The sequence below is a fragment of the Ostrea edulis genome, chromosome 1 (assembly GCF_947568905.1).
Source record: "Ostrea edulis chromosome 1, xbOstEdul1.1, whole genome shotgun sequence".
In the NCBI taxonomy this organism is placed as follows: domain Eukaryota; kingdom Metazoa; phylum Mollusca; class Bivalvia; order Ostreida; family Ostreidae; genus Ostrea; species Ostrea edulis.
In genome coordinates, this window is record NC_079164.1 from 44,375,132 (window position 1) to 44,402,490 (window position 27,359).

A 27,359-nucleotide genomic window follows, 5' to 3' on the forward strand; every position below is an offset into this window, starting at 1 on the left:
ATTGAGCGGACAATGTCTTTCTATGTCCAGTGTAGATTGACCTGAAAAACAATAGGGGTCCTCTTCTACTCATAACGAACCCACATATGAAATATCATTACGATCAAGTAAATGGTTCTCAAGATATTGAGCGGACAACATGTGGTCTACTGACCGACAGGTGCAAAGCATTATGTCCCTCTTCATTGAAGGGGGGCGGGAGGCATAAAAATTAAAAGAATGGAAACACGGATCCCTGGATACACCAGAGGTGGGATCAGATGCCTAGCAGGAGTAAGCATCCCCTGTCGACCGGTCACGCCCGCCGTGAGCCCTATATCTTGGTCAGATAAACGGAGCAATCCGTAGTCAATATCAGTGTGCAAAGAACAGCAGGGCCGTAAATTACATGGAGGCGGAGGAGGCAGCTGCCTCCTCCAACTTTTGAGCCATAAAAAATTAAAATTTAAAGTTCATTAGAATTTATGTTGTTTCCAATAACTAAGAACATGATACCTCCCTTAAAAAGCATTCCAAATCTTTCTTTTAGAATGAGTTAGTCAAGTAACATCTTAGAAGGCCCTAGAATCAAGGATTTTGCACGAAACGTGTTCAGTGTGCACAAAATGTGCTCAGCGTCTGGGGGCCTGGGCGGCCCCCAGACCCCCGCCTAATTTCCTGCCTCCTCCAAATTGAAGGTTATTTTACGGCCCTGAACAGCCTAGAAATTGGTATAAAACACGTCAGACAGCATTTGACCCAATGTCGGGTTGTATTCTCAAACTGAATCGTTATATGTTGACTTGCAACGAGACTGTTCAAACCCCTGTAATATCAACTTGTTTGTCAGTAGCCTGCCTCAATTTAGAAACTGATCATACACAGAACAAACTCATGCGGCACACAAAATCCGCTGAAAGACGCAAACATCATATGCAGGTGATAATGGAATATTGCTACGTAAATATGGAGAGTTGGCGATGGAGAAGCTGGAATCATCCTGTTTGTCATAGAGTTAAATTGTTAATTTGTCGTTAACATCTATGTTCAATAAAATATCCAGATGTGGAAGACAGTGATGTCTTTTATTTCGAGTTCACTGGGATTTATCGAATTGACATATGAATGAAAATTATTATTGTTAATAGATGAAATATCAAAATATCTACATGTTGAGTTGAAGGCCACAACAAGAGGCTGTTTCTTCTCGCGTACTGCCTCATGGTGATATAAAATTTTATATTTCCTATATAGACTCCTGGTGACAAGGCCTTTCATTTTGTACTAAGATTTTTTTTATCTGAGTAGTGACCTTGGGTTTTTGTCTACATTTCATAAACCATAACCTTGGCTAAATGTTTTGAATTTGGGGTGGGTAAGCAGAGTCATGCTTTCGGGTGAGTTATGTTGCAAATATGACAAATATTTCTATTTTTTACAACAATTCCATTCAGTGTTGTAACATATAGTCTGACCACCCATTACAAAGTTATAGCCCGGATGTGAAGAAGAGTGGAGGGACAGATGGACAAAAATAGTTTCATTATGTTCCACCCAAACTGTTGCAGAGACTATGGATGTGCACCCAGTTCCCTGGGTGTTTTGGGGGGTAACGACCATTTAAAGATGTAATGTCTTTTCAGTTTATGAGCTATATAGCCCCACCCTCGTTTACAAAATGTTGAATTTTGACGAGACCAAGTTCATAATGTTAAATGTTCAGAGACAACTTGAGTGACCTCACAAGAGCTGTCAGAGGTCAATATCAAGGTCATAAGGTTAACAAATTTGGTAGCAGTGGAAAGGTCTCATCACCAGAAATGCACATGCTAAATATGAAAACAAAATATGGTTTATATTCGAATTTTCTAAATGCAGATCAAAGGTCAATGTAGAAGTCACCAGCTCAAAGATTGGGATTACAATGGAAGGGGCTTGCCACAAGGAATGCACATACAATTGTACCAAATGTGAAAAGGTCTACCCCTGATGGTGTAAAAGATATGACCGAGGTTAGTTTTTTGCCACAGACAGACAGACCAAAAACTAGATGCTCCCGAATCTTCGATTCCGGGGGCATAAAAATACATTTGCATTCTATTGCCATCTTCGGTGAATTAACGGAAGAATGTGGCACTTATAACATTGATTAAAATTTTGCGATTTGATATGAGGATGCTTTCAGTTTTGATGACCGGTACTCGCATAATATTTACTATAATCGCCACCACGTGCACGATTGACCATGCATTCACTATTTTAAATTCAGTTATTGAACTTATTAATTCTACATAGATGCTTCTAAAATCCAAAATCAAATTGAGTAAACTCTCATAATAAATTGGATCACTAAGGAACGCTAGTAGATTTATTCCCTTGTAGGCTATGCAGCACCTGTCCACTCTAATGAGAATATGGAAAATTCATCAAATTGTAGCTTGCATTTCATTTGCGACATTCATTGATTCAGCGATGGTATGAGGTGCATGGCCAAATTACACGTCCGGTAAATCCAATATGTGAGAAATAATAAATTATACATATGTCGGTCACAAATTGTACATGTATTACACCTGACACCCAAAGTCAATAAAAGCGTGCAATTGAGGGTTTCAAAATCATAGTTTATCGACCATTCAAAATATATATGGTAACATGCGTTTATTAATGGTAAATATCTGTTGAACACTCGCCTCAAATTGTTTCAAGTTAAGTATGACAGATTTTTTTTTACAGTAGGTCAAAGTATGGTATATTTTACGAGATTTTTCTCACATGTAACCTTCGTTACTGAGTCCTTGACATGATAATATGTAAGATAAACATTAATTTCCCATGTATTATTCCATAACTTGTATTGGAATTGACTGAGCATATAATTTTCTAATTTGCGAAAGACAATAAATACAGGTTTTCAAAGAAAATATTTAATCAACACAACAAGAAATTATCTGCTGTAAAAGTCAGCAATAAGATTTTAAGAGCGCAAAATAAACGACTAGATATCACTTTCAATATCTTTGAAATGACAGAAAATAAAATTGATTAACAAATATTCTCGAACAGTTCAATATGTATGAAACATGAAAACAAAAGACTAGCAATAGATATAGAACGATAGCTTTTTTGTATGTAAATGAAGTAGCGCTATAATTATGTAACGTATGTTTCAACACTTACACAACAGTACATCCATGAAAATATTATGCCAAGACGATGTCACCATCAGTTATTCTTTACGATTGATGTTGCAAAATCATAACGACATCACTTAATTCAATGGAAATACCAATTTTAATAGAAATATAAAGTAGACAAGCAAAAAATTTACCAAATGTGTCTTTTCTTCTGAATTTGTTAATTTGCAATAAATGTGCGATTAAAACAAAAGTGAAAGATTGATGTTTCGCTATATAAATGCTCATGATTCTTATAGAAATAACAGACACATATTTTGAAACCTGGATTGCTCTTTGTTAAAATAAACAATGAAAGTAACGTATGTTTCTTATTTTTCCTTTCATTACTATAAACACATCATTTCTATTCAAAAAATGGAAAGAATCATATGTACCCATTTCTAACAATCTGTTTACAATAATAATATAAAGAAAATGTTTAATTTCCCAACATTTTGATTAAATGTATACCGAATCTTATGTTTTTGTTGCTTATTTTGGAATACCTTTCCATATAGAAACTGTCAGTATAATCCACCACGCGGTGTTATGAATGAATATTTAACGTGAACCTTAAGACATAGATGTCCCCTATTAATTTTGAGGTCAAAAGGACAACGGTTAAACTACTCTGGACATACGCTATTGTCCGTTGAGAAATCTTTCCTTGATAGACATCAAACTTGAAACACTGGTGCCCCTTATGAATAGATGACCCCCATTGGATTCCAAGTCACAAGGTCAAAGGTCATACAAAATTACTCAAATGACCAGTTGCTTATAAGTATTTTGAGAGACAAAACTTACATGTATCATTATGGTAGCCTTTGACCGGTAGTTAAACCTTTATTTTCACTGTCTATACAGACATTCTACCTTTTCAGTATTGCCACAAGGGGAGCATATAATATTATTTCTAAAACATTTTTTCATGGTTGTTCTTATGTTTTAATACATTTTTTTCATGGTAGTTATTCTGTACTTCTACTCTCACAAGCGCCATTTCTGGAAAAAATAAATAAAAAATTAAAAACAAGTAGAATAATATTACGTAACGGAATTTCTGGTAACATACGTTTAACACTCAGGTAAAATATTTTTGAATTATTTCTCTATAAGATTGCATAGAACAATCATCAGAGATTGGTCCCTTCATTTCTAAGATATATTATGAAAAGATGCTGAATTCTAGCAAATTGATAAATGTAAAGTTGCATAGTTACATGTATCATAAATAAAACAGTAGCAGAGGAAAACATGGCCTGTATTTCTTGCAGAGGATATCTGTATATGCTAGTGAATACGGGAACAATAACACATTTGTTTCTTCATAACATAGTTGATATTCAACAAACATATCATTAATGATGATATTTTGTCAATATGTAGTTCAATATTTGATTCTAATCAAGCATTTCATTAAGTAGCATACGTTACTTTGAGTAACGTATGTTACCAGCATTCTACTCAATGTAATTCTTACACCAGAGGAATTTCGAGATATTTGGAATACGATATACATTCTTTGATATCAGAAGAACAAATTCAGACCAAAACATTCCATCTGCTTAAACATTGCAGTTGTTGTAACAGTACTTACCGTAAGAGAAAATTAATCCTAATTCTCAAAGTTTAACACGTATTGACTTTCAAACTCAAATGTTCATAGTAGACGTTCATGTCGTATACCACATCATGCAGAGAGAGAGAGAGAGCAAAAACACGCCGGAAATTGTTCTATCATTCCCTTTAATTAATTTCTCGGTAACGAATGTTACATCTTGACACGTTTGTCAAATTTCAGACCAACCAATGACTTCTGCAAAAGAAATGTTTATATTTTCATTCTCTGTACACTACGAGATTTTCATAAAAGGTTTAACATTTGCTCTGCAAATACGTTTTCATAAAAAGTTTATTGTATCGTATGTTACATTTCTAAAATCAGAATGCAAAATTTTGAGAATAATGATGACTTCTTCTCAATGCCACATCCAAATATCGCTTGATGAATATTTTCCCACAGTTTTTGAATATTTTAGCGCCAAAATAGATCAAAACCATAAAGATAATACGAAATCCTTGTCCATACATTGGGTGTTTAATTGACCCTATGATCACATAATATAATCTGGCGACATGGAGTAATATATACACCACTGCTTAAAATCATACGCAAAAGTTGTTAAACTTTTATTGAATGAAAATTTAGGAAATACAAATGATATTAACGCAAAGAAAATTAAAAAACACGCTCTCAGATTTTTATATTCGCTTGTTCAATTTTAAAAATTGAGTCGGCGACAGCCACGTACGTTACAAAATTAGGGTATCTACGTTTTTATTGACTTTGAGTGCTGAGAACGTTGCAATCCATTCTCATGAAAATCAAACTGCAGTGTCAAGATCCATTTTACCGTAATTTAACTTTCCGTCTTATCTGTTTATTTCATCCCGTGGGGATCCGGGTTGGAGTAGTTCCTCAGTACCCCTTCATTGTCATAAGAGGCGACTGTATGGAGATGTCTTCAAATGACACCACAAAATCGAGGCCCCCATGTCACAGCTGGTGTGGCACGGTAAAGATCCCTCCCTGCTCAAAGGCCGCAAGCGCCAAGCATAGGCCTAAATTTTGCAGCCCTTCATTCCTTAATATGAGTGAAGCATTCTCGAGCCAATATACAACTAACCAACCCGTTTGTCCATGTACGTCCATTCGAGAATTGTTCACTCATATCGAAACATCACCAGCGTTAATTAAGTGAAGTGCCACAAACTTAGCGCCCAGGACTGTAGCAGTGAGGGTTCTTTAACATGCCAACATCTGCTGTGACATGGGACCTGTTTTTAAGGTATCAGCAGAGACCAACGATTCTCACTTCTTAATGCCGAACGTAAAAAATAAAACTACGGATTTTTACCTCCTATGTTTGATCGTGGCTAAGGTACGAGCAGGACTCGATCCCAATTGCGACCCAAATTTGCACCCTTTCCGCCAGAAAAGTTATCGGGTTAAACTACCCAAACTTGCAAAAGCTGACTATTTTTGTTAAACGTTTCTAGCCGGGGGGGGGGGGGGGGGGGGGGGGGGGGCTCTAAATCTTTCACTATGGTATCAAACTCCTACAGTACAGTTTTTCAGTAAAACATTTACCACATTCTTATTTTTCACTGGTTTCGCTTCCGACTGGAAGTTGCGAATCTTAAAGTGCAAATGCGAAGACACGCGTCTTCGCTCTATACAAAAGAAGTATGGTATTCTGAACTGTTGACTTGCTCCTTCGAAAGTTCAATAATTTGGCAAGTTTGATCTTTATGACTTCATCAAATATTAAAAATCTAATTCTAAAGTATGACCAAGGTTAAAATTACGTACAGAAAAGGAAATGTTCAGACGGTCCAAAAAAGAAGTTCTCGATCAGGGAAGAATAAAAATTAGAATCCATTGCAAAAAAAAAAAAAAAAAAAAGAATCCTATGAAACTATTGCAATGTCAATATAAGAGCGGTTGATATAAACCATCTTGACTTAAGGTCAAACAGTAGCTGAATATTATGTAAGATATCCCAATCAGTCCGAGGAGCTGCTTGTTTTGTTATCATAAACCTTATATATTTAAATATTTCTATTAAACTAAAATCAGAGATATGCAACTTAACAAGCTGGATTCACAGATAAGATTTAAAACGTATGAATGATTAAGGTATTTGGGCTGATACATTCAGTGTTTCTGGTAGAACACTACTGCCCCCCTTTGATAAACTTAACAGATGAGTATTTATTGTTGTTGTTAATTTGGGATCACATCCAAAACGCGATTGAGTTTCAAGCATAAGTTGGGATTATTCCAAATACATCCTTGTTGTATTATACAGAACGAACAATACGTTAATGACTTTTTACAAAAATATTCAACGCATTTAAAGAATGCAAGAAATATTTATCGTATATTATTATTATTTATAATATTATTAGATATAACATTATAATATTATATATGCTTCCTTTGAAACTGTGTACAAAAATCTTAATCTTTTATACATTCTTTTGCAAATTATGTCGTTTGACCTTATTTGATTAAATGTCATTTAAACGGTATTTAACATTTTCACTTACAATCAACGCAAAACCCCGCCATAAGCAATGGGATGGTATTTGCAAGTAGAATCACGATATGGAGGGTTTTGCACACGGAACCAAAATAAGACTTGGTATACAAAAGGTCTTTTTAAGAAGGTAATTCACTCTTCCCTGTATTGCAAAACTATAATGCATGTAAACACCTTAATAATGCGATATCACAGTCGTTTATTATTGATATGAATGGATACATAAATACAATGAAATCTACACTCTTTTGAACAATGAACAACACTGGGAATAACACCAGTAAATTCTAACAAAAATGCAATCAACAACAAAAAACTGCTTAAATACGAATCACGGTCCTTCTAAAACGTGTGATATAGAATCCAGCAAAAACTTTCAAAAACTAACAAATAAATAACTAACAATTCTTAGCCAACATATTCAGCTATCGCAGATGCTTAACAATTTCCTACGCAAATACCACGTTATCATAGATCTGTTGTATCCTTCTCACACGAGCACGGCGTGTTATAACAATGTCATATATCAATAAAGATATTTCAGACGAAGAGATCGGTCTATGTTGCATTCCTTGCAGTGGGGAGCACAAATATAGCAAAGAGGAGTCCGACACTCGTAACAGCGGCGCATCAGGCGTTTGCATTTCAAATTTCCACAATCGGTACAACTCTGCTTGAAATGGTAGCAAAGCGGATCAAGACAATCATCGACGGATCTACGAATCCTCAGTGTTGGATTGCAGATGTAGCAATACGAAGAGCAACAACTATGAGTGTGGTACCTGTGGCGGTAGCTGTAGGGGTAGCGAAGACAGCAGCCCGCCAGGCAGCAGGTCCGGGTCCTGGAGCAAGACGAACAGACGGTATCGTCGCACGTTCTGCATCCAACATCGCACTCTACACAGAGAGCGCTACGGCAATCGATACAGCGACCCTGACACGACCCACACACGGGCTTGACACAGTCACTACATCTCTGCACGCAGTCGGAGCACAGGATGGTGCCACATGATGTACACACCTTATTGCATGTGAAACATACCCGGTTACGACAATCTTCACATTTTCGGGTACAAGATCCGCATATTGGCTCGTTACAAATATTACAGCTTTCTTTACAGCTGTAGCACAGAGAGTTTCTACAAGATCTACAGTTCCACACTGGGTTTCGTCGCACGAAACAAGAATCACATCGAGAAAATCTCGATAGAGACATTTTCACCTGAAACTTTCGGAATTGCCTAACTTATTGGCGGTTAAATGCCAACTAAGTCAAATGCAACGTCTCCTTGGGTTTACATTACCTGCATCTACGGCGCTCATTGTTTGCAATAAATTCGCGAATATGTGTTGTCACAATTGAGTATTATGACGTCGTTCTCGGATGAAACAATTGTGATGTCATACTCAATAAATAATGTGTTCGTGCAGGCCCGTAGGCAGGATTTTTCAAGGGGGGTTACATAGACTCGCAACGCGAGTCTATCACCTCGCACCGCGAGGTGCCACTGCGGCAGGGGGTCTGGGGTATTTGGTGCAAAATCCTGCAATCTAGCAATTTCCTGGCACTTAATTTGAATTTTGGAATCATGCCTTTTTTACTATGAATTTTCATGATTTTCATAAAAAATCCCGACTTTATTAGTCACAATTCAAACAAAATGCCGACTTTAATAGTGCTTAGTAGTTTTCAAGGGGGGTGGGGGGGGGTTCGTACGAACCCCACGAACCCCCCCCCCCCCCCTCTGGCTACAGGTGTGTCGTGCATAGCGCAATGGAAAGGCCACGTTTCGAAGGGATTTCCCTGGCAGAGCTTTATTTCATAGAAATGATCCTGGTAGATATTTGTACAACTGCATAACAAAAAATCACATACACACATACAATCAACCGTATTTTACACTACAAAATTACGCTGCAGAGGACACATCAAAATAGTGTTAATTAAAAACTCAAAACCTCTTGCAATAAGATTTGCGGACCCAGAACTGATTCATTTTTCAAAAATCATTCAGGCAAAATAATTTTCCTAGTAGGAACAAATACCCTCCTGTGACGTCATAAGGTTTTGTAAAATCAATTATTTATTTAGATTTATGGATGATATTACCATAAATATTGTTGGAGTCTTTTCCTACTGTTATTTTAAAAAATCTTGTTAACCATAAAATATTTCAAATGTCTAAGTTATCTATAAATTGCCAATAATATGTTTCAAAATAGTGAATCAAAGGGCGATAACGCTGTTTTCATTGAACATGCGATATATATAATTGATTGAATATTGTTTTACGCCCCTCTCGAGAATATTTCACTCATATGGAGGCGTAACCACTGCCGGTGAAGAGCTGCAAAATTTAGGCATATGCTCGGCGCTTATGGCCATTTAATTGAGCAGGGAGGGATCTTTATCGTGCCACATCTACTGTGACACGGGACCTCGGTTTTTGCAGTCTCATCCGAAAGACCGCCCCATTTAGCCGCCTCTTACCACAAGCAAGGAGGTATTGAGGACCTATTCTAACCCGGAGCCCCACGGGATTTCGATATATATATATATATATATATATATATATATATATATATATATATTACCGACATTTTGTATAGTTTTGTAAAGAAACAGTTTCATGAAATTATTATGAATACTATTATACATTGTTTTAACCAGTTTTTATGAAATTTGATAATGCTGATGAAAGGAAATTGTAATTTTCTTACGTTAATATATAATTTTTAAAATGCATGCCTCGCATCTTAAAAAGTGTGATGACCTTTATATCTATAATGAAAATTTATTAGTTTTTAACTCTAATAAATTGAAATAAATACACAATTTAAAGTTTTATAAGACAATAATGCGAGTATGGAGTTACCATGTACATGTTTTAATCTCTACATATTTTTACATTTATGTAGTTCTTAAAGTAAGATTTCTAGTTCATTTTTGGGGGAATACAACGGATACACATAAAATTTCAGGTAAGGACAGCCGCTAAATATATGATGTATAAACTTATACCGATGCACGGTTTGATTACAACATAAGTCCATGCTGATTCGTGAGTCTAACCAACATGTAAAACACAAATCTTATTTTCGTGATATGTAGCATATCATGCATAGTGACCAATTTCGGGTGTGCATATTTAATTATATATACTTTTTTGGGGTAAAAATATGACTCGTTTGACAAAAATTCTTATTGTTTTGGTTTATTTTGACGAAATTAATTTCAAAACAGAGTAAAGTGATCTCCGCTATGTCACTCAGTCACTAAAGGAAAAGAAAAAGGGAGAAAATCATGTTCAGCATCTTGAATCCATGCGAGATCTCCTCTGAACGTAAATTCCAAACAATGGAACGAGATAATTTGCCCGAGTCCATCCTTTGTTGCAGAGGTCATGTTTGCTTTAGTTTATGTGCACATTTAGAATATGGCACACTGAGTATATAGACTCAACTTCTCGATGTATTCTAAAACCGAGGCTGGATGCCTCTTTCAAATCTCGCCGAGATTACTAGTTTGTATTAACTAATTGTGCAATCCTGTATACATAAAGGATATTATTATTATACCATTAACCCAAGAGACAGTTCGTTATTTTGACGGAAAGCAACACTCAGCTCCCTTACAATGAATTTTTAAAGAATATTGATTTGTTGTGGTAAGTTTAAAGCCCCCTCAGGTTTTACTAAACCAACAAGGAATATTAACGGAATCTCGAATAGAAAAATAAATACATTTGAAGAGGTGTTTTCGTATCCGCTACTTTTCAGAATGTTTCGTTATAGACGTACCAAGATGGATTACATGTTTGTGCAAGTCCAAGAAGCAATGCAAGATTTATTGACCGTTCATAAACACTGTATCGAATGTGCAAGGATATGGCGCACATTTCCCGCTCTACAACTGCAGTTGTAGTATTTTCGATAGTTTTCCTTCTACGCTAAGTGCGACTAAATCCTCAAATAAGGATATTGGAACACCTCCATAGTAATTTAATGACCCAAACTAACCTTTAGAAAGTAAGCACAAATGGCTCTATAGGTTTTTATCGCCGTTTAATCATCACAGATGACATAACAAATAGAAAACAAGTTGGAATACGCCCGTTTTGACCAAGTTCCCGATAACGCATTTTAAACCATTCTTAAAGCTGCTGAAAAGTTTATTGAATTCCTAACGAAATTAATCCATTTGACGTAAATTGAACTTTGGTTCCGTGTGCAAAACTCTCCAACTATTAAAGAATAGCAGAATAAGCATTCTCCTTATTTGGAATGTTTGAAAAGATCAAAATGGATGTGGAAGGTTCCAAAATACGATTAATGATTTTCATGTACCTGAAAATACTAGGATCAACGTATTTCTTATTAATTCTAGCGATTCCGCATTCGTATAATATATGTTTGTAACAATTACTTTGCATTTATTTCCGCGAGTATTCAGTTTTAAAAATGTCTCATTTTTTAGAAGATCTCTTGAGCTTTCTGTCCTTCTCCTAATCGGGGTGGGAGGGGAGGACTTTACATGGAGATAGTGGGGATCAGTCTACAGCCATGCTGTTTTCCTCATTGAAATATACAAGTTTTGTAGCTATAGAAGAACAATAACATTGACCATCGGAAGAAGTGTCAATTTTCTTTAATTAGCAAAACAAATACAAACAAAACCTTTTTGTTTTTTTGCAATACAATTAAACACATTTGTAAAACACACAAACATTCACTACTCATAATCAGTAATAAAGAAGTCCATGTATTAGAACAGACAAGTAGAGTCCGTTTTATTCATATAAAAAAAAATATAACACTTTCTTGGCCTCTACAATATTTTAAAAGCCACGACCTCAATCTTAAAATAGTTCTAAGCAACATGGAGTGTGGAAAGGTCATCAAACTGTCACCTTAAGGAATGGTTTCATTGTGAAGCAAACCTAAACAAACTACAATTTATAATTTGATTATGTAAACATGAAAAAAAAAATTAAGTCCTACTGATTCCCCATAATGACAATTCAATGAAAATATCTCTTCATGTTCAAATTAATAATGTTTAAAAGCAAACTAGAGTGTCAAAAACACATCTGACAATAACTAAGACCATAGGTAATAAAACTAGTTTCTAAGAGATCACGAGGGCAGACAAAAAGAATTTAAAATGCATTTTTCAGATCTGTACTGCACAACAGCAGAAGTATCTAGACATACGTATACTGTTACACTTTCTGCACTGATATGTGATTTTGAATGCAACATATAAATACTGATGTAATGCAACACTGATAGGACTTCAAAACAACCAGACTTACAACTGAACTTTTGAGTACACTAAAATAAGTATGCCATGCATTGTTATCACTTCATTTTAAATTCACAAATTTTATTTCCCAAATGATTGATCCCTAAATACAGTGAAAATAAATTTGCATACAGTATTACGACAAAATTTTAAACCTGTTCCATTATCCAATACTGGTTCTCCAAATCTTCATTGTGGATGTTAAAATGTACTCATCTTTACAGCAAAAACTTGGCAACATCAAGAATGCTTTGCAAAATAGCAAATGAAAATTAAATAACACACTAAATAGATTTTTAAGACATACAACATACACGTAAAACGGCATGGCAATGTTTCCTGATGCGGTCTTCATGACTAGACAAATTCTCTAGAATGACACTGTTATGTTCTATGTTTCATAGATTACAGGCTTAACATCAATGAAGTGTGGTTATGGTAAAATGTAGTGACTTTTCCATCATGCCACTGTAAATCAATGATTTATTTGTTCTAATGTCTTTTTTTTGTGTGAATATGAATTCTTTCACAGGAATCGATCGTGACAAGGATTGGGTCTGCACTGTTAGACTACAGATGCATCATCGCCACTTTCTGATCTGCAAAATAAATAAATAAATTGTGTGCACACAGTACAATTTGCCACAGATTGGTTTTACTGATCACATAATCACATTCGATAAATAATCATAAACCCTATCATTGCTCTTTGTAAGCCTTGCAGATTTCTTCTTACCTTGACCTACATCTTGAATTTTGATTTGATATAATAAACTGTGCCTACCTAATTTAAGATTTATAGGTAATTCAAGACCTTGGAAAGACCCACAGAAAATCAGATTATATACACCAAATATAAACAAAATAAACTCTTGCAAAGTCTGATTTTGAAGATTGATACAAGGAACTACTTCGTCGGATTACACATAACAATTCTTCACCAAACACAGATTACTTCTGCAATACAGTAATGATTAGTAGGTTAAATTTATATCATTCAGGGATATTAAGTTCATAGAATCATAACCAACAAACATGATTAAGCATTGCAAAATCACAATACATAAGTCAAACGTAGTTATCAACACCAAGCCTGAATTTCTCCGGAAAAAAAAAACCTGAAGACAAAACTACAAGTTTGAGATTTTACTAAAATTTTGACTGTTCAAATTAAAGAAAATTTGAGATTTTTTTCGAGAAATTCAAGCAGGTAGGAATAGTCAGAGTTATCGTTCTTTATGCAAGGATGGCCCAATAAAGAAAGTTATTCATATCAACCATCAAAATTACACTTTGCATAGATATTTTTGTTTATGTTCATAAATAATTAACAAGAGTGTAACATTATATTTGGTGTACACAGTCTGATTTTCTGTGGGCCTCCTCTAGGTCTCTCACAGGGAGGGTATAATACACACCCTGTTGAATGTTTAAGGTATATCAAAATTCATTCAACAAAATATCCTATTCTCCTCAGTGTTGCCATTGGGAATTATTATGCTTCCTGTTAATTTCTTCCTATATATTTAATACCCTACTATTTTTGTCTTCAGCTTGTGCATTGTACGTCAATAACCCAACTACTATTTTGGCATATAACATTAATATATAAAAGACACTACTTTCTAACATAAATACTTGATGCTAGGAGCACTCTTGTTCACATAAGAAATATTTTCTACACCTGAGACACACTTTCCCAACATGAATTTCGCTATGGTATACATTTTTTCTTTATGTGCAACATATTTTCTATACACGTGATATATATGTATTCTCTGTAAAGCCACCAAAGTGTACAACACAAACAAAAAACAAATACATCAACTGTGCTTGCATCCCTTGCATGAGAAAAATCCACCTATTGCTAAATGCAGTGAATACATAAGTCCGGGATACTCAGGTCAAACATTTGATGTGATTCTCAATATAAAGAATCCTGCTAATTCTGTTCTTAAATTTTTTTCTATATCTATGTTTCTCTGTACACAAACCTAGATTCTTTGGCAACTGTTTGTGAGCTGAATTCGACCAGTGGACCAGAACTGGAATTCGTGGAATCAGATGAAGAATTGTGATCACTGCTGGCTCCTTCAGGACTGTTACTAGGCAACTGTGTGTTGTCTTTTCTGTTATCATGGTTATCCATAACAACCGAAGACAGTCCTACAGAGACTGTTGACACATTATTATCTTTCGTTTCCTTGGCCTGGTCAGGTTTACTCGCTTTCTTTACAAAATTAAGTGCCCATGGCAGTCCTACAACAGGTATTGTAGCTATTGTTACATGTTTTGTAAACAAATAAGTTTTATCCAAAAGAAATTAAAAAAACCAACAACAACAACAACAACAAAAAAACCCCCCAAAAACAAAGATACCTATGGGTCATATCACTCACCTGAGTCACCTTGGCCCAGCAGTTGTGATTTCAAAATAGTTTTTTTTTTTTTTTTTTTAACTACTTTTGTTTCCATGAGAAATTTTGATTCCATATTGTGGCCTTAACTTAACCCCTAACACTCACAACATTAATGAAGTTGTTTCAACAAATATGTTGTTTGAGTTTGTGCTGTTGATCTTAACATTTGACCAAGTTTTAAGGAAATCTAACCTTTTGCAAAATCATACAGTATTTAATGTACACCTTTTACATTATGTATACAGACTTCTTCTAGCAATACTTTTCATTTAAACTGTGAATCTTGACCTTATCCTGAACAGCATGTCATATCAGAAAGGTCTTGCTAAAAGAATCTATATACAAAATATGAAAGCTGGCCATACTTTGAATAGTTGAAGAAATATCCAATATGCTTGGGTTTTCTGAAAAGCAAGTCAAACTCCAAGGTCACAAGGTTAGACAGTTTGGTATGGGGAAAATGGAATGTATATATGAAACATAATAAACCCTACATGTCTATACTCAAAATTTATGAACAAGGTTAAATTTTGAAATGTGGGCCAAACTCCAATGTCAGGAATCTTTCGTGCAAGTTTCAATGTTTTGGCCCAGTGGTTCTTGAAAAGAATATTTTTTGTCCATTCTCACATAATACTTTGATCCCTTATTGTGGCCACATTGTGCCTTATTGTGATCCCTTATTGTGTTTTGAAGATAGCATTAATTCACCCTATAGACAAATCAGTCTTTAAAATATTCATCTCACTATAAATCAGACAAATTTTTTAAATATAAATTTTGTCACTCAGATTACCTTTAATTTCACACACTGCTCAGCTTTATGAAGTAGTTAAATAATAGCTTTTTAAACTTCTCAACCACAGAACAAGGTGATTTTTACATACACTCCTAAATTTTGTTTTGTTGCCATGAAAACAACAACCAAGCAACCCCTACTGTCAGTATTTTTATGCAATGTACATGTATATACATGTACATGCGGTGTATATATTTGCAGTGTGTATATAATTTAGTGAATGCAAGAAATTTATCAAAGTTGCAATGAAGACTTTCTACCTGATACTTACAACTATTCATCAAAGTGTATCAATCAGCTTTAGCATTCAAAATTTTAAAAAAGTTTTTAAAATCTAAAACAGACCCGGTTCTGTTGCAATAAAATATCTACAACAACTTTTGTTCAATCAATAAATTTCAGTCTCCTTGATATGCAACAAGATTGACAAGAGTAGTTCAGAGATAGACAGAAAATGAAACTAGAACCTGATCAGGAAGTGAATTTACTGTGTTCACCTTCAAGAAGTTGTGGTTGTGTGGTAAAACGAATATGACAAAACTATAGCTAACATCTGACCAGTCTGACCTTGGTCTTTCTGAGATCCAGACACCACCGATGAAACCTTGTTTTTAGTGATCACCATTCTTTTCTTTCTGCTTCCTCCTTGATTAGGTGGACTGAAATCACAATTTTGAATGTTCTTAAGAATGAATCAAGTAGATGTCTATATTTCCTGTACATGTATTTAGATTGATCAGTATTTTGGCAATAGTGTACCAGCATTTTCATGTTATGAAAAGTGGTAGCCATCGATATGATAACTACAGTCAAACCTCGTTATCTCGAACTCGATGGGACTGAGAAAATTTTTTGAGATATTCGAGGGTAAAATACTTAAAGAATAAGTGGTTGGGACTTCCGAATCACTTCAACATATCCATGGTATTCGAGATATCAGTGTTAGAGATACTGAAGTTCAACTGTAGGTAAAAATGAACAGCATTTATAATACATGTAGTTAGCTTCTACAATTACTTTTTCCATAGAGCTTTTCCTTCATAAATTTGGCAAATTCATTAAAAACAAATGTGAGGCAAGACAGTGCATGATAGTTCTCTCAAAATGACTGCACCTGAGGTGCTGACTCTGTACCTGTGTGGAATGGCTACTGGTAGCTGCTGGGACTGGAAACATTGTGGAGATGGAATGTCATCTAATGATATGTCTGACAGAGTTTCCTGTTCCAAAGACGCGCTGGTCAGGTCAAGAACTCCATCTATATTAAGTCAATCCAAAAATGACAGTCAATTTCAAAACATATAACCATGCTGACATAGGGAAATCTAAATATCAACCTTGAAAAAAAATCATCACACCCAAAACTGCTACTTGACAAAGTCATTACATGTATATTGTTTTAAAAATTTTAAATTCATAGGATCATACCCAAATCCAATGATGATAAACATGTGTTTGTAATTTTCTTTTCCTTTTCTACTTTCAGTTTGCTTCCTTTTTCATTTGAAGATAAATCCAGAGACGGTACTTGTGTTCTTTCTTTCTTATCTGGAAAATATTTATGATTCATATAAGGATCAACTACAATTATTAAACCAAGTCACAAACTCACAATACTTGATTCATTAAAACATTTCCACTAAGTGACTATTTCAGTCCTATTCTAGGGTCTGAATTTATGACTTAATTAATGGCAATGAATGTCACAATATCTAAAGATGCACCCAGTTATGGAATAAAGAATATTCAAAAGATTTAACACATCTTCACAACATTCCATGAACAATTTAACCCCTCCCCCCCCATGACTCTGGGTAATGAATTTAATCATTTTGTAGGAGCAGTTGTCAAGATAAATCCTGGACTACAGTGAAATCATCTTTGTGGGGAATCAATGTTTGTGGATTTTGTGGGTCACCTTTACTCATGAATTCCCCACAAACATCGATACACAATTTTGATTGCAGAAGTGACCTACAGACAGACACAACATCAGACAGAGAACGGAATATGTTATGTAGTTTGGTATATACAAATACCTTTACTTTCACACTTCACCAGACAGAGAACGGAATATGTTATGTAGTTTGGTATATACAAATACCTTTACTGTCACACTTCACCAGACAGAGAACGGAATATGTTATGTAGTTTGGTATATACAAATACCTTTACTGTCACACTTCACCAGACAGAGAACGGAATATGTTATGTAGTTTGGTATATACAAATACCTTTACTGTCACACTTCACCAGACAGAGAACGGAATATGTTATGTAGTTTGGTATATACAAATACCTTTACTTTCACACTTCACCAGACAGAGAACGGAATATGTTATGTAGTTTGGTATATACAAATACCTTTACTGTCACACTTCACCAGACAGAGAACGGAATATGTTATGTAGTTTGGTATATACAAATACCTTTACTGTCACACTTCACCAGACAGAGAACGGAATATGTTATGTAGTATGGTATATACAAATACCTTTACTGTCACACTTCACCAGACAGAGAACGGAATATGTTATGTAGTTTGGTATATACATGTACCTTTACTGTCACACTTCACCATGGCCCTAGCCTCAGTCTCACTAGTAACTGCTGCATTGGCAGCAGCCAGAGTAGAAGCTGCCAATTCACTGAACCTCTGATGTATGTGTTCAAGCATGTAGTCTGTGGAGGGGGGCGGGGGTTTGGAGGCAGTGGCAGGCTTGGCAGGGATGGCAGGTTTGTTGGCAGGGGGCTTAGGCTTAGTGGCAGAGTCCTTTATGATGTCTTTGTCCTTGGAATCTTTGCTGCTGTTCGAGTTACTGCTAGCGGATTTAGTGAATTTAAGGACACTATCCAACCAATCAGAATTCAGTCCATCATCTGAAGCATCTATAATCATTAATAAAATTTCATGAGAATTCCAACAAATACAAAATATCTAAAATTCAAGGTCAGATACACAATTACATCTACATTTGTTTTGAAAATATGAAATCAAGAATTAAAAAACTTCAAGTTGACTTTTATACCATTTTCCACATTCCAGGCTTTGTCATATTTTGAATGTTCTTGCAGAAACTGCATTAGTACTGCTTCATCATCTACAACACTGGAAGAAAAGAAATTCTCTAAACATAAGTTGTACAAAATAACAAATCAATTACATGTATCAATTGAATTTGATAAAGGAATTTTTTTTATTGGCTCAGTAAGACAAGTTACACATATTAAAAAAATCCAAATCAAAATGGGATGATGGGGGTGGGGTGTGTGTATATCAGCGTGTACACAGTCTAATTCATATACTGTCTGTAATGTTGGGGACAGTGGGGTGTAGGGGTGGGTGTACACTCTGTCTTGTCTTACCTGCTGTCTGTAATGTTGGGGATAGTGGGGTGTAGGTGTGTACACTCAGTCTTGTCTTACCTGCTGTCTGTAATGTTGGGGATAGTGGGGGTGTAACAATGTGCACCCAACCTGTCCAAGTTGTTCTCCTCCCAATTATTTTCCACATCATTGTCAACAGACCTGGTGAATCCAAACCAAAAAAATTTACAAAATACATCATAATATAAGTATATACTGTAGATTTTTTATTAAATGTCATCTCAATCAATCTTCAGAAAATAAAATCAGATAATATATGTACTAATACGGGATATCGGAACTAGAAAATTTTGGAACTCCACAGAAAAAGAAGTTACGAAAATTAAGTATCACTTGGGCAACTCTTGTATACAAAATAGTGAGGGCTAAAGACAACTCATTTCTGATATATGTACAAAAATATCTACCTGGTTAGTAAGTTATTTAGCACAATGTTGTAGGTGAATGTCCTAGTACCAAAAACATGAGTTATTGGATTAAATTTCTGATGTTTAAAAGTGAAGATAAAAAAAATTATTTCCTCTATACACAATCATGTATGTATGTGGATATTTATTTAATGAGATTTATTTTCTCGAGTCATTAAAACAACCAACCGCAATAAAATTATATAAATAATCACAATTTAACAATTTATGCATCGATCCCCAGATACGTACATACAGTGCTCAACATGTAGCCCCCCTCCCCCTCACTTCTAACACCCCCCTCCCCCCTTTTCTTGACATATGACGTACTTATCGTGTTATTATCATATACAATGTTGTTTAGTACATGCAAAGATCGATTTATTAGCTGGTCACTTGATATAATGGCGATGAGAGGTAGTAGAAACGCAAGTATTGAATTGAACTCGTACATGTACCGAAGAATTACCCCCCCCCCCCCCCCCCCCCCCCCCCCACCTTTTTTGAGTTTACGATTTTGGGGTTTGGGCAGAATTGTTTTTCTTGCTAAAAATTTTTCTACATATATAATGACACCTTTTTTGTCCCCACCACTCAACTTTCAAAATTGATGCTTAACTGTCCCTGAACTCACTATATCTGATAATAATTATTCATAACTAGGTAATAAGTTGTCTATTGAAAGTTGGCCAAGTTAATGCAGAAAACATGATCTCGTTGGGCATACTAAATATCAAAACCACAACGGAATCGGAGACGAAATAATGGTTGCGATATTCCGCAGCAAATTATCAAATAAAATGGAATTTTTGATTACTATAGATACCATATCATGGTTATTTTCTGCGATTGGAATTTTTCTGCGATTCATCTGTAAATGATTTTCTACGTTTCCAATTTTTGCTGTTGCATTATACCGATATGTACACACACACACACACACACACATATATATATATCTCCAAATTGTGTTTTTAAAAAATCACAGTGTCCGGTATAAAATATTAAAAGAAATAGAATAAACAGTACACAAAGTTAAAATTTTAACGCAAGCGCTTTTATTCTATAATCTTCAGGTGTTACATTTTAAAACAGTTTTGAAATGGCCTGACGTCATAAAGGCGTCCTAACATTTCACGTACATAACGACGTCATAAACGAATGAAGGGAAAAGGTTTATACGTTAAACATATTATGATGTCATAGATAATAACAGTAAACATATTTCACAGTAAGCTATTGAGAGCCGGTTTTAAAGTCTTAATAAAGTGTCTTTCTTTTTCTCGTCGGGAAATAGTATTTTCAAAACTATTTTAAAATGTAACGCCTGAGGATTATAAAATGATAAAATGAAAGCGCTTGCATTAAAATTTTAACTTTGTGTACTGTTCATCCTATTTCTTTTGATATATATATATATATTGCGATTGTAATTTTTGCAAACTTTTACTATCCGCAAAAATGGACAACCAAAGAAATAGAATGAACAGTACACAAAGTTAAAATTTTAACGCAAGCGCTTTCATTTTATCATTTTATAATCCTCAGGCGTTACATTTTAAAATAGTTTTGAAAATGTAACGCCTGAGGATTATAAAATGATAAAATGAAAGCGCTTGCGTTAAAATTTTAACTTTGTGTACTGTTCATTCTATTTCTTTTGATATATATATATATATTGCGATTGTAATTTTTGCAAACTTTTACTATCCGCAAAAATGGACAACCAAAGAAAATACCTGCTATATCTCGTAAAACTATACATTCATAATTTCAAAATACAGATCTGAAATAAGCACTCTATCACATGTATCAGGAGAAAAGGAATTCATATAGGTATTTTATGTTGACAATAAATCAAATGCATGTACACAGCATCTAGTTTATATTTACATTACAGTGGTAAAATAGCTATAAAGATTAGCTTGTGATGTACACTGTAACTTACATAGTCTCTTCATCAATGTCGTTTTCATCATTGTTTTCCGTTGTTCCATGTTCACAGTCCTCGATGTCATACTGGCTGATTTCCTATTTCAAGAACAAAAGGAATAACACATACAGCATTCTACCTCAAATATCTCCATTTGTTTCACGACCATATCATTAGAGATTAATTTGGCAATTTTCTACATAAATTACATTTCACTTGTTGGACAAATCTCTAGAATTTCGTAAGAAAAATAGCATCATGTAAGTTCTATACAGTGTTTCTTTTCTTTCTTTTTTTCTCCTTCTCATGTGAATACATAAAAATCTCATTACATCCATTGAGTCAGAAGTAGAGCTATCATCTTTGGTTGTGTGGTCTTCTTCACACAACTCAATCTCGATCTCGGAGCCTGAGTTTGGATGGATAGGTTTAGGATACAGAATGGAATGCTGGGTAAGATTTCCGTCACCTCCACTCTGGGGGTCTATAAGGGGAAGCGGAGATTCTGTAGAGATAATTCACAATTTTCTGAACTAAGGATTGTTCTTAATTTTGGCACAGTTTATATTATACATATGTACAGTGTATAACCTGGGTTTTGAGGCAGAGCACACTTTATCAAACTGTGAAGCAGTTTATAAAATAAGAAGCCCAATTTTTTACATGAAAATTTTAACTCCATACTGTAGCCCCAAAGGATCACAACATACTGGAAATTAATTCACATAACACAGACATGACTCAACACCAATATGACTAACATATCTTGCTGTTCTGGATAAGAACAAGGTCATAAGGTCACAGATAGTGCTATGATATGAAAACCTTGCCATAAGAGACCTATATACAAAATATGAAAGCTCTATCTTAAATAGTTCAGGAGATATTAGATCAGATTTTTATTAAAAGTAGGTCAACTCCAAGACCAAAGTATAACAAGGTCTTGCCATTAAGAATCCATATACATGTACAAAGTATGAAAGCCCCATCTTGAATAGTTCCATATATATGTAATAAATCAAGTTCTCTTTAAAGTAGGTCAAACTCCGAGTTCAAGGTCACAAGGTTAAGAAACCATGATATCAAATGAAAGGTCTTGCCAAAAGAACTATATAAATACATGCATACAAAATATGAAAGATTTACCTAAATAGTTCAGGACATATTGAATAGGTCACACACCTTGCATCACAAGAAAGGTCTTTCCATAAAGAATGTATACAAAAAATATGAAAACCCTAGCTTAAATAGTTCAAGAGACATTTTTAAAAGATGTTTTTCTATATATCAGCACTTTGATCCCCTATTGTGGCCCCACCCTACCCCTGGGACCATGATTAGCACAAACTTGGATCTACTCTATGTCAGGGAGCTTTCATGTAAATTTCAACTTTTCTGGCCCAGTGGTTCTTGAGAAGATTTTCCCTACATATTCTAGCCCAGTAGTATATACTCGCATGTAAAACTTTGATCCCATATTGTGGCCCCACACTTCTCCTGGGTGCCATGATTTTAACAAACTTGAATCTGCACTATGTCAGGAAGCTGTAATGTAAATTTGAACTTTTCTGGCCTTCTTTTTAAAGATATTCCCTAAGTATTTGCATGTAAAACTTTGATACCCTATTAAAACCCTAGCCCAAGGGGGGGGGGGGGGGGGGGGGGGGGCATGATTTGAACAAAAATGAAACTGCACTATGTCAGGAAGCTGCCATGTAAATTAAAAACTTTTCTGGCCTAGTGGTTCTTGAGAAGATTTTTAATGACCCCCACCCTATTTTTGCATTTTCGTAATTATCTCCCTTTTGAAGGGGGCATGGCCCTTCATTTTAACAAATTTAAAAGCCCTTCACCAAAGGATGCTTTTTGCAAAGTTTGGTTGAAATTGGCCCAGTGGTCCTGGAGAAGAAGTTGAAAATGTGAAAAGTTTCAGACAGATGGACAACAGACAATCATAAAAGCTCACTCAGGTGAGCTAAAAAGTATGCATTGCCTAAACCCGGGTTAGACACGTATCTCATAAAATGTGCCAAAATTAAGAACAATCCTTATAATTTAATTCAACAATACATACAGATCTTTATAATGATAAAAGCAAAACAAAATGATTAATCTTGAAATTAACAGTGCAGCAATGCATCCTTAGCAACAACTGAAGGAAGTATTCTAAATGCACATTTGTTCAAGTGAGGAGGCCATTATGAAATATGTACTGTGGATTTGGGTCAAAATTTGAACAAGCACTTATCTAGAACCAAGTTGGAAATGAACCTAGAAGACAGGAAATGGGCAGACTGCAGGAAATGCTTGGATTCATATGGAGAAGTAGGTGAAAGAGGAAGAAGCCAAAATTAAAAAAAATTGTGATGCAACGATTAGGAGCTGTGTTCATAACATCGGATCGGAGAATCCCTGTGATGTACTGGGGTCTATTATACCACAAAGCGCATCACTCACACTCTTCTTATGTGCTGTGGAACAGCACCCATCGTAACTTCATGAATCTTCATTCTTGAGGCCACTCATATGCATGATGCGGCAGATTTCAAAACCAGCATCATGCATACCCCGAATGGCTGTTGCATGTGAGTAAGTAAGGTATCGCAAGTCCTTCTTGCACAGTTTTCTTTAATTTTCTTCCCAATATGCTGTTGGGAAGCTGAGATTCTTTTCCACAAATAATATCAATATTTATTTAAATCTAAAATATGCTGATTCATAACTGCCCTGATAGATTTGACGAAGTTTTTGTGATACTCTGATGACTGTTCTCTAGTCTTCCGTTTTTAATCGTATTTTACTTTGTTTTTGAGTACCTTCTGCATACAATTTACAGTTTATTGATCAGTTTATTTTACTTTGTTTTTGAGTGCCTTCTGCATACAAGTTACAATTTATTGATTAGCTTATTTGTATGAATTGTTTCAGTATTGAATTCAGTATTGAATGATTTATTCAATACTGAGAGTTGACTGGTGCATGATTTCCAGCAGGGATAAGCAAATACGAAACCTTTTACGAGTTTTAAATCTTAATCTTTTAGAGGAGTGGTGCAGAATCACCACAAACATGCTTAGTAATAGCAGAGCATCATGCAATGTCAATTCAGCTTTGTAGACTGCTAGTCTAAGTTGATCTACATCTTGAAAAAGCTATGCTAAATTTAGAGCTGCCATTTATTGTTGTTAGATGATATGCTGCATCGTTAAAGATAATTACTTTTACATGCATGTTGATTTGATGAAACTTTAAAAAATGAGGAGATACATTACTTATTTCAAATATATTATAACAGCTCTATTCTAATTTTCAAAAAAAAATGTACATTAGAAGATTAGGAGCATACATATGCAGGCATATACTTGTGTGTGTGTGTTGAAAAGTAATTCCAGATGCTTGTCAGGTGTGTGTACACATGCACAGTGTGTATACATGTGTGTGTGTATACATGTGTGTTTGACCATACACTAAGTCAGTGTAAACTATCTTGTTAAATTTCTATCAACCAATCAAAATAAAAGATATAACATGGATCAAATTATAATTAAATATCTTGATAAAAAAATCAAGCACATAATATAAGTACTTTTACATACTTTCATATTTCACTGTTCATTAGTAAGTTATTTTAAATAAGACATGATAGTGCAAATACAGATATAAGGGCCAAGTTTCAAAACTGAAAGTGGAAGTGAAAGTTGTTATATACACACCAACTGTTGCTCCACCCTTCTTGCCCGATCCCTTGTTTCTGGACATTTCAAGCAAGAGCAATCTCTGTAAAATCAGAAATGCAGTTTATCCTGAGACAGTAAAGTCACATGACACGCCCATCATGTTTATTCATAATAAACAGATAAAAGTGCATTACATAAAATCATGTCATCCTTAATTGGTGCAAAGATTGCACCAATATCTTTGCTTCTAGGTCTGAGGTAAAATCAAGATTATTCTTTGTAATGTGTCTTTTGCACATTGCAATTGATTTGTCAATATATCTCTTGAATTGTTTAAATAACTACAGAAATATTCAATAACATATTTTCATGAATTACTTATTTTGGGTTGTACAAAAATCATACTCATTAATTAATCTTTAACTAGACAGATGTAGATTAGCTCTCATCAAAATGATCTTTGAATCTCCATTTGAACTCTGAAACATCATGGCTTACTCCCTAGGGTCTAATGGAATATCTTAAATGGACAGACATGAAATACCATCAGCTTAGATCATCATTCCCATGAGACAATTCCTTTATCTGTTCTGTGACGTATTTGTTAAGTCTTTGCAAATTTTGTAGTACAATACTGCATATATATTTATATCATTAATATTAGAAACAAAATAAGTATTCATATTAATCGTTACATAGCTACATTTTATGAAAAAAATGTGTTTTTCTTGATATAATGATTATTGAACAGGATTACTGCGCTATATAAATAATGATTACTATTATTTATTATTATTACTGCATTACTCTCTAACATAAGTAGGGATTACCTCCCTTAAAAGATTGCTCTTTTTAAATACAGTCAACTCTTGATAAACCACTACCTTTTGTTCTTTTGAATTTATGGCATTAAAATGAATTAGGCGATGAACTGAATTTCTGCTATCTTGAGGAAAAAGAGTTACTGTTCTTGTTTATGTAAGTGTAATTTTTCCTTCACTTGCAATACTTATGTAATCACAATAATGAAAAATATCTCGTAAAAAATATTTTTAAACTTTCTAACATGATTGAAATAGTTTTGTCAATGATTAGGCTTCACTTTAAAGCAATACATGTACAAGACACATATACACAATATGTTCCATGTTACTTAAAAACATTGTTCAATATCGGTATTTAGTGCATTACATGGCCGTTTCCTGGCAGGTGAACTGTCATTAACTGGATCAGGGTCAACAAGAATTTCATCCTTTGCTGCCAAAATGTCACCCATTATTATGGACTTTTCCCATAAAACAGTACAATAATTGGAGATTTCTTGTTAGGTACACATCGGATGGTTTCCGTGGAATGTAATAATAATTTGCTTATTTTCTTTGAAATTCAACAGAAACCTCTATTGTGACGAATCCATAGCTAAACTGAAATATTTTTCTATAATATAAAAAATAACAAGACGACTCAGATTCAGTGATTTTCTTGTTTATCTGATACAGTAATAACTGGGATCCTTCTACTGTACCCAGGTGTACGCCAGAGATCGATAATGACCAATTTTCTGCTTTACTGACCTTGTTTATCGAGATAATTAACACTTTAAAATAGACTTTTGTAAGAAAAACAACATGGCCAATGGCGTTAGTGAATTTGGCATTTTAATGAGAATTTTAAGCAATAGGAAAAATGTTCTTAGTAAAATGCAGTGTTATAATGAAAATGGCAATGAATTGAGTGGTGATTTAAAAAGTTTTAATGACCTGATTTTAAGCAATTTACAGTTGTATACAGATGCACAAATTGACAAAGTTTGTTGATTCTAGGACTTATATCCATTAACTGACCAAGTTTGATTATTCTAAAAGATATGATTGTTCAGTTACGAGTCGGACAGGATTTTGCCATATTTTGTCATATCGTCTTAATCAAAGGTCAGTGTGACCTACCCTCTACCCAAGATGTATCAGCTGAAAAAGTTTGATGATTCTAGGTCTCATAGTATTTAAGTTATGAGCTGAAAACAAAGCGGAACGAACAGACAGAAAGACAGACACAGTTACCAAACCATAATATGTTCCATCTAAAGACAGTCATATAAAAATACCTAGGAACAGTGCCTTAAATTAGCATGTCAGGTCACGCTTTTTACTGTCATTAAGTATAC

General features: G+C 34.6%; 1 protein-coding gene across 1 annotated transcript in view; it reads right to left on the reverse strand.

Moving 5' to 3' along the window:
• Window positions 1-11,898: 11,898 nt before the first annotated feature.
• Window positions 11,899-27,359, reverse strand: part of LOC125652625 (E3 ubiquitin-protein ligase TRIM37-like) — a 29,982-nt gene continuing 14,521 nt past the window's right edge. Inside the window, exons 12-22 of the mRNA XM_048881968.2 lie at window positions 25,232-25,295; window positions 21,851-22,023; window positions 21,534-21,616; window positions 19,218-19,319; window positions 18,821-18,900; window positions 18,351-18,680; window positions 17,220-17,339; window positions 16,926-17,049; window positions 16,359-16,450; window positions 14,567-14,831; window positions 11,899-13,171 (exon numbers count right to left, since the gene is read on the reverse strand). Of these exons, the coding sequence (XP_048737925.2) occupies window positions 13,138-13,171; window positions 14,567-14,831; window positions 16,359-16,450; window positions 16,926-17,049; window positions 17,220-17,339; window positions 18,351-18,680; window positions 18,821-18,900; window positions 19,218-19,319; window positions 21,534-21,616; window positions 21,851-22,023; window positions 25,232-25,295 (1,467 nt within the window). The 3' untranslated portion in view covers window positions 11,899-13,137. The remainder of the gene's footprint in view (window positions 13,172-14,566; window positions 14,832-16,358; window positions 16,451-16,925; window positions 17,050-17,219; window positions 17,340-18,350; window positions 18,681-18,820; window positions 18,901-19,217; window positions 19,320-21,533; window positions 21,617-21,850; window positions 22,024-25,231; window positions 25,296-27,359) is intronic.